Source organism: Camelus bactrianus, chromosome 13 (genome assembly GCF_048773025.1).
Source record: "Camelus bactrianus isolate YW-2024 breed Bactrian camel chromosome 13, ASM4877302v1, whole genome shotgun sequence".
NCBI lineage: Eukaryota > Metazoa > Chordata > Mammalia > Artiodactyla > Camelidae > Camelus > Camelus bactrianus.
The window spans coordinates 23,912,547-23,928,102 of NC_133551.1; the positions used below are offsets into that span (position 1 = coordinate 23,912,547).

The 15,556-nt window shown below is 39.5% G+C and overlaps 1 protein-coding gene across 1 annotated transcript in view; it reads right to left on the bottom strand.

Annotated features, from left to right (window-relative positions):
* The window catches only part of TNNI3K (TNNI3 interacting kinase), a 258,130-nt gene that overhangs the window by 43,048 nt on the left and 199,526 nt on the right, over window positions 1–15,556 (bottom strand). The window contains exons 22-23 of the mRNA XM_010963403.3: window positions 12,029–12,088; window positions 8,829–8,998 (exon numbers count right to left, since the gene is read on the bottom strand). Of these exons, the coding sequence (XP_010961705.1) occupies window positions 8,829–8,998; window positions 12,029–12,088 (230 nt within the window). The remainder of the gene's footprint in view (window positions 1–8,828; window positions 8,999–12,028; window positions 12,089–15,556) is intronic.

The window sequence follows — 15,556 nt, forward strand, 5'->3', positions numbered from 1 at the left end:
TCGGACTACACAGGGAGAAACAGCATGGGCTCAACAAGGTGGGAGGTCAGATAGAAAACACCTGTATAAAGCTGACATCTTCAAAGGACAACACTAAGATTGGTTGAACTGGGAATAATAAAATCCATTCTATACAGGAAGATACAGAGGATAATTGCTCCATTTCATCCTTGGCTCTAGGTAAAGTGAGTAAAATGATAAAATGAAATGTGAACCCTGAGAGGTCCCATCCACAAGTCCACACATATGCAAGTTTTAAAACAAAACTATCAATACGTGTGTTTTACGAAAAACTCCAGGTTGAAGGTTTAAAGTGATCCTGTGGTTTAGTGTCCCTAGATAATCAGCAAGAGCAAAAGCAAATCATCTGTGAAGTAACTTACACCAAATAAGGGTAAAAAAAAATTGTCAGGAATAAAGTTTCAAGGAACATGAGTCACAATACAAACAAATATATTCTAAATACAGGATGAAACAAAGAGCAAGAATTATCAGAAATAACCAACTACATAATTAGATCTACAAAAACTTCAGATACAGAAATATCAGATATTCAGACAAAGAATATAAAATAAATGTGTGTGAAGAAGGGAAATAATTTAAAAGAATGTAGAAGAAATGGATTTTCAAAACAGTCTAGTCAAATTGCAAAAACTACAATTTCTAGAATTGGAATAGATATTAGAAATTAGTTGAATTAGAAATGTAATGAACAGAACAGCATAGTAGATCCAGCTACCAAGACAATAGTGTATTGGAAGATGGATTTGAAGAAATTACCAGAATAAAGAAAGTACAGGGCGGAAAATATATTTTTAAAAAGAGAGAGATTAAGAAATGTGGAAAATAGAGCAAGAAGATCTAAAACACATCTAATTAAAATTCCACAAAGAGAGAGTAAAGAAGATGGGGTAAAGACATATTAGAAGAGGTAGTGGCTGAGAAATTATCCAGAATTTATGAAAGATGTCAATCTTCAGATTCTGGACACTCAACAAATTCAAAGCAAGATAAATAAAAATAAATCCATATCTATACACAACATAGTTAAACTGCACAATAGCAAAGACAGAGAGAAGTTCCAATAGCACTTAGAAAGGGCAGATTGAAAATTTTTAAAAATGACAATTAGATTCACAGATGATATTTTAACAGCTATAACAACAACAAAGATGTGGAAAAGCATCTTAAAGATACAAGAGAAAAAAATAAACACCTCAAATCCCATATCCACTGAAATATCTTTCAAGAAAGAGGGAAAATGAAGGTGTTTTCAGATGCTTACTTCTAACAGTCATGTTAAAGGAATTTTTAAAGACGCATTTGAGGAAAAGAAAAATGATCTAGGAAGAAGGTGTAAAATGTAAGCATAATGAATAATGAGACAGTAAATATGCATAAGTCTAAATAACCCATAGCTGTATAAAACAATAAAATAATACCTAAGCTGTGGAATTTAAAAATCATGAAGAAAGTAAAATAATGGACAGAAATATATAATTCAGGAATGATTTGAAACTAAAATGCTCTAAGATCTCTGTTTTGTTTGGGAGTAGGACAAACATCTTAACATAAAATTTATTGTTTAATAATATGTTAGAGTTTCTAGGGCACCCACCAAAGAATAGAAAAACAGAATGCCTGTTCAAATACCCCAAAGGAAAACAGGGAAAAGGATAGAGGGAGAAAAATACCCAGACAGAATAAAATAATATGGTAGCAATGAATTCAAATTATTCCAGCAATCACAATGAATGTAACAATATGACAAAAGGTATAACAACCTCACAGAGAAGATTATAAAACCAACTAAAAGATATTAAAGAACATCTAAATAAATGCAAAAAGCACTATGTTCATGGCAAGGGAGACTCAATATCATAAAGATGTCATATCCTCCCATACTGATCTATATGTAGGTTTGAAATATCTATAATCAAAGTCTTACATCTTTGTGGAAAATGCAAGCTGATTATAAAATTTATATGGAAGAGAAAAAGTCAAGAATAATCAAGAATAGTCAGGATGGGATGTGCCATATCAGATTTCAAGGCTTTAAGACCGCTATTGTAATTAAAATTGTGTACCACAGACACAGGGATAAACATCCAAGGGAACAGAATAGAAAAACTGAAAACAGATCTGTCTAAATGCAAGTCCTCGATACGTGAGCGAGCTACTAGTTCAGATCACTGGGAAAGGGATGACCGTTCCTTTTAAAGTGGAGGGCAGGAAAGTTCACAGTCATTATTTCATGTTTGTTCATCCTGTTCTCCTTACACCTCAACTGTATCCCCATCATCTCTCTCTTCAGTGAAAACTTTCTCAACTTACCTCATTTCAAAGCCATCTCTCCATTTTTAGACACACTGGGAATGAATACGTCAGTCATTCATGCCATGTACCTACATTCTATTCGTTTATTAAAAAGAAATGGATTAACATTAATGCCCTAATAGTGAGGGGGTGGGGTGGAAAACAGTTTGAGTTAACTGGTGGTTCATTATTTTTGGACAAAAACAAATTTGAACTTGACAGGAATGTCAGGGTCAAAAAACTCTGAGGGCCACAGTATTACTCACAATTTGGAAGCACAAAGCATGGTATTCACAGCCCAACTAATGATTCCTCTAATTTATTATAGATAAAACTATTTAATATTCACTGCACACAATTCAGTTATAAACGAGATATTGTAGGTGCCTGAATAAAAACAAAAGAAAAGGCAATTTCTGTCCTTAAAGTATTTGTGAGCTAATGGGGAATTGAAAATAAATAACCATAATATCAGACAAAATATCATAAACACATAAAGTGGCACAAATTGCTGTGGCCTTTGGAAAGGCATGAGTGAGGAGGAGTTAGACCCAGAAAAGGCCCTCTCACGACATAATGGTCAAGCTGACTGAGATGTTACTGTAGGCTGATTAATATTTTGACAAGATTGGGGGCAGGTGTCCAGGTTAAAAGATAGGACATGGGAATAGGCTGGCAGTCAGCTAAAGGCAGGGTGTGCATGGAAAACAGGAGAACGTCTAGTTTGTCTACAGTGTGCGTGTGCAAGATAATTCTTTAGTTCATGGAATTGTCCAAATTCAACACTCTGGCTCCAGCTCATGAAATATCAGTAGCACCTCCCTAGTCACTGGGACTACCCAAAAAATACCTCCCAGTTCCAAAAACCCTACAACGTTTTTGAGATGAGAAGAGACAGCATTACTCTCTGTCTAGAACCACCAGAGCATCTGATGTTCAGCGGGAGGTGAAACTGGAAATGTGTATCACTGGTCATTTTGGATTCCAGGATGACATAACTTCACTGAATTTTAGAGGCAATGAGGAATTACTGGTGGTTTTAAAGTAGGGTAGTGTTATAATTGGAGTTCTACTGAAGGGAGACTATGCTGGCAGTGGAGGGCTGAGAGATTAGGGTATGGGGAAGCTGGATGGCAGGAAGAGAAGGTAAAGATGCCACAAAGGGAACACAGCAGCCACGTGTGGACAGATGGACTGGGGGCTAACTCTGTGAGGGAAGGGGGCGGGAAGGGAGTTGAAGCCATGGATTGCATTAAATCAGTGACAAAGAGAGAAGTGAGGAGGGGGAAGTTTCACTTGGTCCTGAGCACGGTGCTGAAACTTCAGATTGTGGTGAGCTGACAAGAGAGACAAAAATGGGGATGAAGAAGGAACTGGAAGAAAAGTGAACAGTTAAGGAGCCTGAGGGAACTGTCAGAACAAAGAGTACATGGAGGAGAGGAGGCATATTAAAAAGCGGAGTATTCGACTTGCAGAGGTATGGATGCAACACCATGGCTTGTTCTTGAAAAACATCGTGCTCCCCAGCAGTGAATGGACCCCTCACCACTCTTTTTTCCTTCCCTCCCAGGAACATCAGTTTCCTGGTGCTGTCATCTTACACACTTGCTGTATTCTGGACAAACCAAGTATAAATTAAAATTGTGTAACACATTCAATTTTTATAAGTTGAACTGCATCCTAAGTGCACTAGGCAAGCTTTCTATTTAAAGGACCCCTTTGATGGACACTTTTGTAATGTGGAAAATTAATTCCAAATGAATCTGTTTCACAGCTCCAATCTCTGGATCTCTGGTTTTCTTCCCCTGGACAGCTATTTAGGTCATCGCATTCTATTCTCAGAGCCCAGCCCTGCACAAACACTAATTGGTTTTCACATCTGAAAGGTTGTGTATCACTTTGTCGTTTCTAAATTTACATGATGTAATCCATGTACAAGATGGGAGATTTCATACCCTGTGGGAGGAGCAAGTGCCACATGCTTCATTTTCCAAATATATCTAGAGACACAAAATATTTTAAAAGAGGCAGAACTTCAGGAGTGCCTTTCTCAAACTCAGACTTCACCAATCTGTGGTTTCAGTAGGAATTAGAGAATGCCTATTATCTGTGGAGAAAATATCTGACAAAATTTCCCACCTTGGTGCTTATTTTATTAAGGAAAATAATAATTAAAAACAAATGTGGAAACGAACCACCACCAAACCCCGCCACTGTATCAGACATTACAAAACCACAGGCTATAAACTTCATAACTCAAAAATTGAAAAATAAATGCACCATTTTTAAGACTTTGTTGAGGGCTCTGAGACTTCAAATTGGGAACATACATTAGTCAGAATAATGTGTCTAATCTAGTTCCCATGTTTTAAAGACGTAATACTGGGCTAAAAATTACACCTTGTGTGATTGTAATGAATTAGAATGCTTCTTAGATCAGAGGCAGCTAGCACATTGCAAGGACTTTTGGGAGAGACCACACCGGTATTCAGTCTTCAGGATGATCTCCTTGGTCACAGCTGCTGTTTTACCATTGTTCTCATGTTCCTCTTTCATTTACCCCATCAGCTGCATCGGAGTGACTAGCAGGTTGGATTGTAGCATCTCCTCTAGCATGCTTCTCATGCTTGGATGTACATTGGACTCACCTGGGAAACTTTAAAAAGATTCTGACGTCTGAATACACCCCATAAATTTTGGGTTAATTGGTCCTGGGCACTGGTGCTTATAAAAGCTCCCCAGGTGATTCTAATGTGCAGCCGAAGTTGAGAGCCACTGTCTTCCAGGCTGTTAAACTCATGAACCCGCTGGATCCTTGGGCTCTTTGACTTTCAGGACCTGTGGATCTCTGGTCTCCTTTGCTCTGTCTTTCATATACACAGGGTACAAAGATAGGATCGGAGGGGAGTAGCTGAATTCTTTCCCTGACCAACTTCCAGAAGAAACTGGAAGAAGTCCAGCAAATACAGCAATTGGAAAAGCATATCAAGCTTCTGAAAAGTGACGTCTCTGTGCCAGAGAAATTCAGAGGGTATAGGGGAGTCCTGGGGGAGAATTCAAGTTCCACCTCCATAAATTTAATAAAGTTACCCTTTCTGAGCCTTGGTTTCCTCATCTATAAAAATTGGAATACCTACTTTCTAAGGTTTACTTAAATGACTGTTCAAACTGTCTAAAATAGTGCCCAGTGCGCAGTAGAAGTACAATAGGGGTAGTTATTTAAATGGAAAGAGGAGAGAAAATAAAGTTTATTTACTGATTGTGCTCCAAATTAAGAATAATTACAATTTACTGAGCCAATTTACCCTATTCTTTATCTATGAAACAAATATTTATTACATATTGACTTCATTCCAATCACACTGCTAGCTACTAGGGATACAGTTACAAATAAAACAGATGTGATTCCTGTCTTGGTGCACCTAACAACTTAGCTAAATGCTTGCCCTTGATTTCAAGCAGTCCGAAGACTGAACTTACTAGAGGATGGTACAACTACAGACTGACCTCCAGCACACCCTCGCAGCAAATTCGCAGGGTATGCTGGGCTGTTAAGAGAAATTTGTACCAAGTAGACAGACAAGCACTTACCAGAGTCCTATAACTGTTTTGAAGGGCCAGGGAGGGATATAAAAAAAACCTTATGAGAATATCAAAGGGAGCATCTCAAAAAAAACCTTATTTTTTTGCCACCCTATTTGGGCAGTTTTAGGAGTAGTGGCATACATTCCTGGGTGTCTGAAGGCCAGAGAAGCTGCGTTCCTTCCACCCTCAACTTGTCCAGTTGGATGTCTGCTGTGTTCCTATGCTGTGTAGCTGTCAATGTATTGTAAGTCGTGTGACTTACCTACGTGATAGGAACTTGTATCCTTTGCTTGGCTCTGTTGGCATTTTTCAACAAGTCACTTATTCCTGTGACAATACTGCCCCTCCCAATAACACTCCTAAGAGCTGATATTATCTGTTTTTTACATATAAGACTTAAGTAACTTGCCCAAGGTCACTGAGCTGGTAAGAGGCAAAGCTGAGACCGAACCTCAGCTGTGTCTGACCTCACTGCTCGTCCCCTTAACATTTGCCTCAAGTGGACAAGCCTCGGGTAACTTGCTTTGGAAATATCAAAATCTGGCTTTTCAGAAAATTAATTTTAAAACCTCAAGTAATGAAGAAGAAGAGATGGAACTAGAAGACGATACTATGTCTGAACCTAATCTAATTTTGGCCTATGTGCCCCTTACGAAATTATGTAAGAGACCGGAATCCAATAAAGAATTGTGTCCAGTTTGCCTTGGTATCAATCAAACTCGCTGATACTTAATTTTATGACATTCCATAGATTAAAATCCCCATGATTCAGAGTCCTATCTCTTCCTAGCTGCAGCTGCAATTCTTTCGTCAGACTAGGAATATAACTACACTATAAAAGCAACAGTAGCAATTTGTAGATGGTATAAGATCTCTTGCTCACTCCGGATAATCTTTCCTGCCTTCAGTATAAAAATGTTTACTCTGATGACAGAGTGTGAGTGTATGTATGTGCATGTATGTGTGTCTAAGTGCACATGTGTAACGGCTCATGTGCAAATGCTCTGGAGCACATGTGGAAGGACAGGGATTTTAAGCCAGTCTTTCCTCATTTTCCATAGGTTACAGTATGCACATCTGTTTGGACCACAGGTGCCCATATGATCCCAAGGGGCCAATCACATTCTCTCTCAGGGCAGACTGCACTTCCTCCTGACTCATTCCACACTTCGTATCTATGCCACTTGAGCAAAGGCTTTCAATGTGTGTGAAGCTGGGCTTGGCCTCTTAGCTTCCAAGACTTCGCCCATGAGAATAACAGGCAAAAAAGGAGGGGGAGGGACATGTGCAACTGACTCGGATACAACCTGCAGCTTAGCATCACGCCCACCTGAAACCAGTCCACAGACACATTAGCAAAAAATAAATGCTTATGGTTGTATACCCTTGAGTTTTGGTATGGGTTTTATATAGAATTATTATGGCAATAGATAGCTGATATATCTCTTCTTGAAACTTTGCAATTAAACTGAGAGACAGCGAGACTGTTGGGAATGGGGGCATGTCAGTGGCGGAGCTTGCTATAGAAGAAAGCTGAACTCTTTCTTTTTTTCCCTTTTTTTCCTGACTTGCCCCTTTGCTTAAACTTTTTCTTTTTTTTTGGTTGATTTTTCTTTTTCATTGAGGTGAAGTTCACATGACATAGAATTGACCATTTTAAAGTGAACAATTCAGTGGCATTTAGTACACTCACATGTACAATATTTTGCAACCACCACCTCTATCTAATTCCAAAAAAATGTTCATTCCCCCCAAATAAAACCATGTATCCATTAGAGAGTTACTCCCAATTTCCTCCTTCCCTGCCCAGCCCCTGGCAACTACCAATCCACTTTTTGTTTTTATGGATTTACCTATTGCTATGGCCTGAATGTGTCCCCTTCCTCCAATTTCCCATGCTGAAGCCCTAACCCCTGTAGGACTGTACTGGAGATAGGGCCCTTAAGGAAGTGATTAAGGTTAAACAAGGTCAGGAGAGTGGAGCCCTGGATCCCATAGAACTGGTGCCTTTATAAAAAGATAAAAAGACTCCAGAGCTCTCCCTGCCACGTGAGGGTACAGTGAGAAGGTGACCATCTGTAAGTCCCACCAGAACCCAACCATCTGGCACCCTGACCTCAGACCTCCAGCCTCCACTGTGAGAAAGTAAATTTCTGTTGTGTAAACCATCCAATCTATGGCATTTTGCTATGATAGCCCAAAATGGACTAATACACATATTCTGGATATTCCTACAAATAGGGTCATACAATATGTAATATTTATCCCTGGCTTCTTCCAGTTAGCAAGTTTTCAAAGTTCATCCATGGGTAGCCTGAATCAGTACACCTTTCCTCTTTATTATCAGCTGAATAATATTCTATTGTGAGGATACCACCATTTTAATCTATTAATCAGCTGATGGATATTTGGGTCGTTTCCATCTTTTGGCTGTTGTGACCGGTGCTGCTATAAACATGTGAGTACAAGTATTTGTTGGAGTATCTGTTTTTCAGTTCGTTGGGGTATATACCTAGGGGTGGAATTCCTGGGTCATATGGTAATTCTCAGAATGCTGAATTTTTGGTGCCCAGATCCTCTAAGCTATTTCTTGATTCCCACACAAGGAACTCTTCCTTGAACTCATAAGAAAAGCCCAGAATACTTCCAGTACATTCCTTTCATTGCTGTAGCTAGAAAATTCTTGCTTAATCAAGAGTTAACTACTGTTACTTGAAGCTCAGAGAACCTAAACTCATTGATAATGAAATTTATAATTTTTAGTCATAATATTAGAAGGAAAAAAAAATGGGCTCCCAACTCCTCTTAACAAAGTTTGCCACAGGGGTGGTAAATCCCCAGTTGATACTAATCAGATCAGGTGACTTTCTTGACGAGATTCTGGACTCTGACTCGACTGTGTGGCTGCTGCTTAGATTATCACTTACCTCTGGGACCAGGCGGCGAAGGACCTTGCATTTAGAGCGTATTCCAATTCAAAGCGGCTGCGCAGAGCTGCCACGTGGCTCCGGCCAGGCCCCCCGCGGCTCGCCAGACAGTCGGAAGAAGAGGAAGGTGAGAGAGACCCACTGCTGTTACTTGACGCAGGAGACATCAGCTGAGTGAAGGAGGGGCAATTTCAATCACTTAATAAACCCAACAGGCTTAAAGGCGTAGCATAGAATGTAGATTTATTTTAACTTTCTATTCTAGGATTTCTCATACTTTAATTTCTCCTCATCTCAGCTTGTTTCTGGCTTCTCCTTTCAGCCTCTGAAGGCAACACTTGGCTCGCTTAATTTACTTTTCTAACCCAGTTCTATGCTGAAAGCTGGCCCATAAAACTTCTGCTCATGTTTCAGAAAACACAGCAGACTCAAATCAGATTCATAAAATAGATAGAAGGCTATTATTTAATGGTGAAAGGATTCTCTACATTTTTCACCATGGCAATAAGACCCGTGGCAGAGTTCCTTTAAACTGTAGCTTAAAATTATTCCCTTTACAGGAAATTATTCCCTTTACATAAAATGGATTTATACACTTTTCTAAGAGTATGGAATGTATGTATAAAACATCTATTTTATAAAGGAAGGATGTTTTAATGCCTGGCAAGCATGAGGACTAAATAGAGTTGTTGTAAGAGAACTTTTAAAAATAGTTACAAATAGCTCCGTATGGTTAGAAAATAGAAGAGTGTGAGGAAAGAAAATGAGAAAGAGAAGAGGAAAAATAGAAGAGCGGTTTTCTTGAATTTTTGACAGCCTTGCTGTTTATGAACTCCACCTAACACAAGTGAGAACATCAGTGCTTTTGACATTATAATTTCGTAAGACACGTAGACAGGAAATTTCGGTTTTAAAAAGTAATGTATGCAAATTCTAGACTCTTTGTAGTCAAGCCAAGACATTTCTAAGTAAAGCTCTGAGAATCATATGAGGTCAGTGTTGAAATGAACCTTCACACTCTTCAATGATTTAATCTGTTCTGTGCACCCTTTTCATGTTGGCTCTGCAAGCTGACGGGAAGCCTCCAGTGATGGGAAAACCACTCCTTCCAGATCCATTCATTTATCTTAGGACAGCTCTGACCATCGGAAAGTTCTTCCCCATAAAAAACCAGACCTGCTACTGTACTTCTTTTCCATCTGTTGGTCCATGGAGAATGAGGCCGACCCCTTTCCATATGATAGCTCCTCAGATGTTTAAAAACAGCTGTAGGACTCACCCTAATTTTATCTTCTCTGGGACAAGCATCCTTGGTTCCTCTCATTGGTTCTCACATGCATGAGTTTCAATCTAGTCACCATTCTGATCTCTCGTCCCTAAAATTTGTGTTGCAGTTTTAATTATCCCTTTAAAAGGACGTAACTGGCTGCTGTTTTGTTTGGCCATCTCAGAAGAGAGAGGAACGATCATGTTCTTTATTCTGTAGCGAGACAGATAACTTCATATTCTAATTTCCAATATCCATTAACTTTCATGCTGCCCCCAAGTCACATCTCCACCATTTGACTTTTTTTCTTTTTACTATTATTTCTTTGACTCTACTGCATGATGTTGTATTTGTCCCTATTGAATTTATTCTTGTTAGACATGCCCTATTACTTTATCCTCCCAAATATGCTAGAATCCTGCTTTCAAATGCTTGTTGTCTCCGTTTTATTATATCTACAAATGTGATGAGCAGAGTCCTCCTGACCTTGGTCTAAACCATTGACTAAAATGTTGAAGAGTAGAGAGGACAGAGCCTTATGGAACTCCACAAGTTAAGCCCCTTAAAGCTGAGTCTAGTCCATTAATTAGCACAACACAGTCCAGTAAGTTCTCTTTGCATCTAGCCTGCAGTCATTCATTTCTCCACCAGGGGAGATTGTCCTGAGAGGCTTGGTCAATAGAATAAGACTAGCTAGTTTAGCAGATCCTACTATTGTCCCTGTTTCTGAAACTCCCTCTCTGATCAAATTGGATATATCCCAGGCTTGGAGGCTTGGAGGCTTGGAGCAGCCTTGTCCTGTCAAACACAGAGGTTCAAAGTGAGAGGATACTTGGAACTCATGCCTTAAAAGCATCTCTCAACATCCCAGGTGTCTGGCAGATGCTCCTGTTGGTAGGGGCTGCTGTAGCCCCACCAGATAGATTTCTACTTCTCTCGCCTTTGTATGTTTCAGGACTGAAGAGAAGAGGAAGGAAGTTCTATGTCTAAAGACTAAAGCTTCTATATAAGAAGATTGCTCTTTATAAGTTCCAGTAAAGAGTCACGAGACAGAGCCACCCACTACAGGCAGCAACTGCAGCCCTGGGACACTTTCCCAAAAGATTAGGTTCCAGTTACTCTTAGTCAAGATTTTTTTTAAGGCAAGAAAACTTTGCTTGGATGGTCCCCCTTGGGGATTCAGTTGTGCAGGCTGATGTGGTTTCCCCCGACTTTTGCTCCTTCCCTTCACATGCACGTATATGTCATGTCCATCCCTCTCCCCCACAGCACTTGTTTGCATTTGGGAATACATTGTTATTTTTGAATTAGTGCTCATGTTTCAGCTCCCTGGCCTATTTTCAAATGCTATCTCCCGAACAGGTGTATAGAAAATTAAGGCAATTACAGAGAAAATTAAAGCAAACAGCTCCTTGATATTAAGGAAAGAAACTTCCATTAGCCTCATTACCAACATATATCACTTTACGTAACGCATGTGTGGTATAAAACCACTGCCTCCCCGTTAATTTATGCAATAACTTTAGGAATAATTTTTTTCCTGTTCTTATTGAACAGAAATGGACAATGGCTTAACAGTTTAGCTAATATTTCATTGTATGTAGGAACTTTTGCATAGAAAAAACTGATTTAAAAAATTACCTTTTAACATATTTGTTATATTTTCAAAATTTTACATATCGATTTTTTAAACTGCACGCCCATGTCCATTTGCCTGCCTCATTACTTGTTGAAAGGGCCCAAATTCACTCTGAATTTGCCTTTGCCGCTAAAGATGCAGTCAATTCTGCTCCCTCCTAGGAACTTAATTAACAGGGTAAAAATGTGAATGGAGTTATGGATTCTCACACTTTCTTTCTTTAACTCCATTCCCCAACCACTTCGGACATTCCAGCCTGTTTAATGGACAGATTTCAGAAGCTAAAGTTCTTACCTCAATGTTGCACAGACACTCTTCTAACTTGGTAACAACTTCAGAAAATTCCGGTCTTCCCTGTAAATAAAGAAAATACTTTTTTTTCCTCCCCCAAAGAATAAAAGGGAAGCAACTCTCTTTGGATTTTAAAATTGGGTATTTGCATTTATAAGGAATGAGATTAACAATAAAGTATATTTTTATTTAAAATACACTTGCATTGAAGTGTTAATTGAATGTTCATTTGCTGCTCAGGGAGGGATGTTGAGTCTTCCTCTGATAAGAGTTTTAAGTCAGAATTTGCAACTACATTCAGATAATGAAATAGTGGAAAAGCTTTAATTAGCTTTGCATGCTTTTAAATGGCAGGTTTTCCTCTTCAAAATGAAAGAATAAAAGTGAATACTACGAACTATTAACCATGTCAGTGCCTTACACTGTGCAACATGTCGGTGGGAAAAGAACTGCTAAGGCTCATTTTACAATAACTTCACTTTTGGAAATGCCATCTCAGATTCAGAACTAAGATCAATAGAAACCTCACGACTATGCCCTACTTTAGGGGTGAAGATAAGCTTTTTATCTTCGAAAACTGTCATTAACGATATTGTCCATTATGAGCCTCCGAGTCAGATGAGTCTGGTTGAACAAACATTGATTGTATTCCGATTCTGTTCCCAGCTTTGTTCTAGTTGCTAGGGATATGAAAATGATAATGGATCTATAGAAAAAATTCTTGGAATTTTAGAAAATGTTGGTCTCTTTAGAAGAAATTATATGCCTCCTTTTGTCAGGTCCTAAGGACTACATAACCTATCATTTCTCCCTTTATGAAACTTTCACTGCCAGGAGGTAGATGGCCCAATTTAACATTCAGGTGCAGTAACCAACTAATTTCGATTCTTAGCAGAACAATTTCTCCCTTAATATCTAGCCCTCCCCTGAGGACACTGCTTCCCCCAAAGCTCTCTCAAGAGGAAGCTGTTTTCTCTCATGTTATTCCCTGTACATCTAGGTGGGTGGAGCAGTAGTGGGTAAGTGGGGCTCTGTGTCTTTCTTACTGACATTACAACTTTCCAGTGCTTTCTCCTCTGAAAACCACCAGTTTATCAAGCTATTCCACTGAGTTACCCTCCCTCATTCTTTGAAGGTGATAGCGTCTGGCTTGCTGTCACACTGACACTACTCTCAGTGCTTCTGTTACCTGTGCAGATCATCATTAAGGTGGCCTGACCTCTGGGTTCCTGCATCCCCTCTTCTGCAATGATCTTATCCTCCACCTTCCCTGAGTCACTTAGCCCCCTGGTCATTCACACCCTCGACCCTGTTATTCGCAAAGCCTGCAGCTCCTCTGTGCTAGCCATCCTCACGGTTTCCATCAGGTCACTCTCTGGGCTCTGCTGTGTTTTCTTTCTAGCTCACTTCTTTTAGAACCCAGACTCTAATCATCTTTGACCACACAAACAATCTTACCACTAAACCCCCTACCCCAGCTTTTTATTGTGAAGATTTTCAAATACACCCTACAGCAGAGGAGAATAGTACAATAAATTCCCATGCATATACCACTCAGCCTTAAAAACCATGTTTGCTAATACTATTCTATTTATCTATCCTACCATCTTTTCAGTGTCATCCACTCACCTCATTTCCTCCCTTATTAGCTTAGATTTCATTGGCAATCATATTCACTCGCTTCCACACAGCCTCTACTCCTCTGCCTTATCATGCATTTTGTACAAAATTGAAAAAAATCCCAGTCTCTATTAATCTGTCCTGACTGGTCTTACTTCAAAATCATTACCCTCAGACCTCAAGTGGACCTTCAGTACGTCCTAGAGAGCTTACTTCTAGCTCATTCACTCTGTCAACACTCTAGATGGTCGTTTCGCACCTTCTCCTCTTTCCTCAAACCTCTAGTTCCCACTACTCCAACCACCACCCACCTATGCTTAAAGCACACAGTCCGCCCTCACTGCCTTTCCTGTAGGTGCACGCTACCTGATTCCATCCGGGGCCAGCTCCTTCACTGGGTACTAAATCGCATCCTTGGTAATCTACTCAAGGACGCTGCCTGAGCAGTAATTCTCCCCTCTATGTTTTTGCATCATCAGTGTTCCCTTTCTATTGTTTAATCTCATCAATGTACAGACAGAGAAATGCTTTCATCTTAAAAACAAATAACAAAATAAAACAAAAAACCTCTTGACTCTGCTTCTTCCTTAACCTACTCTTCTATTTCTCTGTTTACCACAATTGCTCTAAAGAGTTGCCTGAATTTGCAGTCTCTTATTCTCTCCCTTCCATTTGTTCTCTACCCCAATCAGACTTACTCCTATAATACCCTGCTGAAACCCCTCTTGTCAAGGACACAGAGACCTACCTCCTCATTGCTAAATTCAATGCTCATTTTACTTGGCGCAGCATTAAATGCAAATAATCATTCCTTTGTCCCTGAAACAGTCTTCAATTGGATTTAAGGTCACTGTTTTCTCATCATTTTCCTCCTCTCTCACTTGCTATTTCCCAGTCTCCTCTTTTGGTTTCATGTCTCTGCTTTATCTTTAAATTTTAAATTGCACCAGACCTCCGTCTTTCGGTCTCTTCTCTTTTCTATTTAGAGTTAATTTGTTGAGGGTTTAATTCAGTCTCATGGCTTTAAAAAAAAAAAACTTCTAAATACCTATATCCAGCCCAGCACTCTTTCTTGAACTCTAGCTCACACAGGCAATTTCTTGTATTTATCGTCTTCTCCGCTTCAGTAAATGGCAACTCCATCCTTTCACTTGCAGAAGCCAAAAACCATAGGATAATCTCCGAATTCTCTCTTTGTCACACTCTTGCTTCTAATCCACCAGCAAACCATATTTATTCTGCTTTCAAAATATATCCAGAATCTGGACAAGTAGCATTTATATTGGATCAACCCTCCCCAGATAACAACTGTAAACTCCAAACAAAATATAAAAGACAGCAACCTGAAAGCAGCATAGTGTGAACAGAAGCAGGCAGATTTGGGAGGAGGATACAGAAGAAACGAAGGCCATGGGGGTAGATTCCTCATCTTTTATTTTTTTACAATATGTACTGTAAGGGCAGATCCTGTCTACATATTAGGGAGCAATTAAAATTCTGATTGAAAGCCTGCAGGTTTTCTTGCTCCAAAGAACCAGAGGACAGAATTCAGAGCAACCAGAGTAGAGTGTATTAGCTGTGGTTTTGTAACAAATTGTCATAAATTTAGTGGCTTTAAACAACATCCATTCGTTATCTCACAGTTTCCATGGGCCAGCAGAGGGTAAACAGATCCTTGGCTCAGGGCCTCACCAGATTAAAATCACAGTTGTCAGCCGGCACCACGATTCTCATCTGAGGCTCAGAGGCCTCTTCCAACCTCACTCATTATTGGAAGAATTCATTTCCTTGTGGTCATATGACTCAGGTCCCTGTTTTCTTGCCAACTCTTGTTCAGGGGTGACTCTCAGCTTCCAGAAGATGCCCACAGTTCCTTGCCACCTGGCCCCTATAAGCATTCACAACATGGCT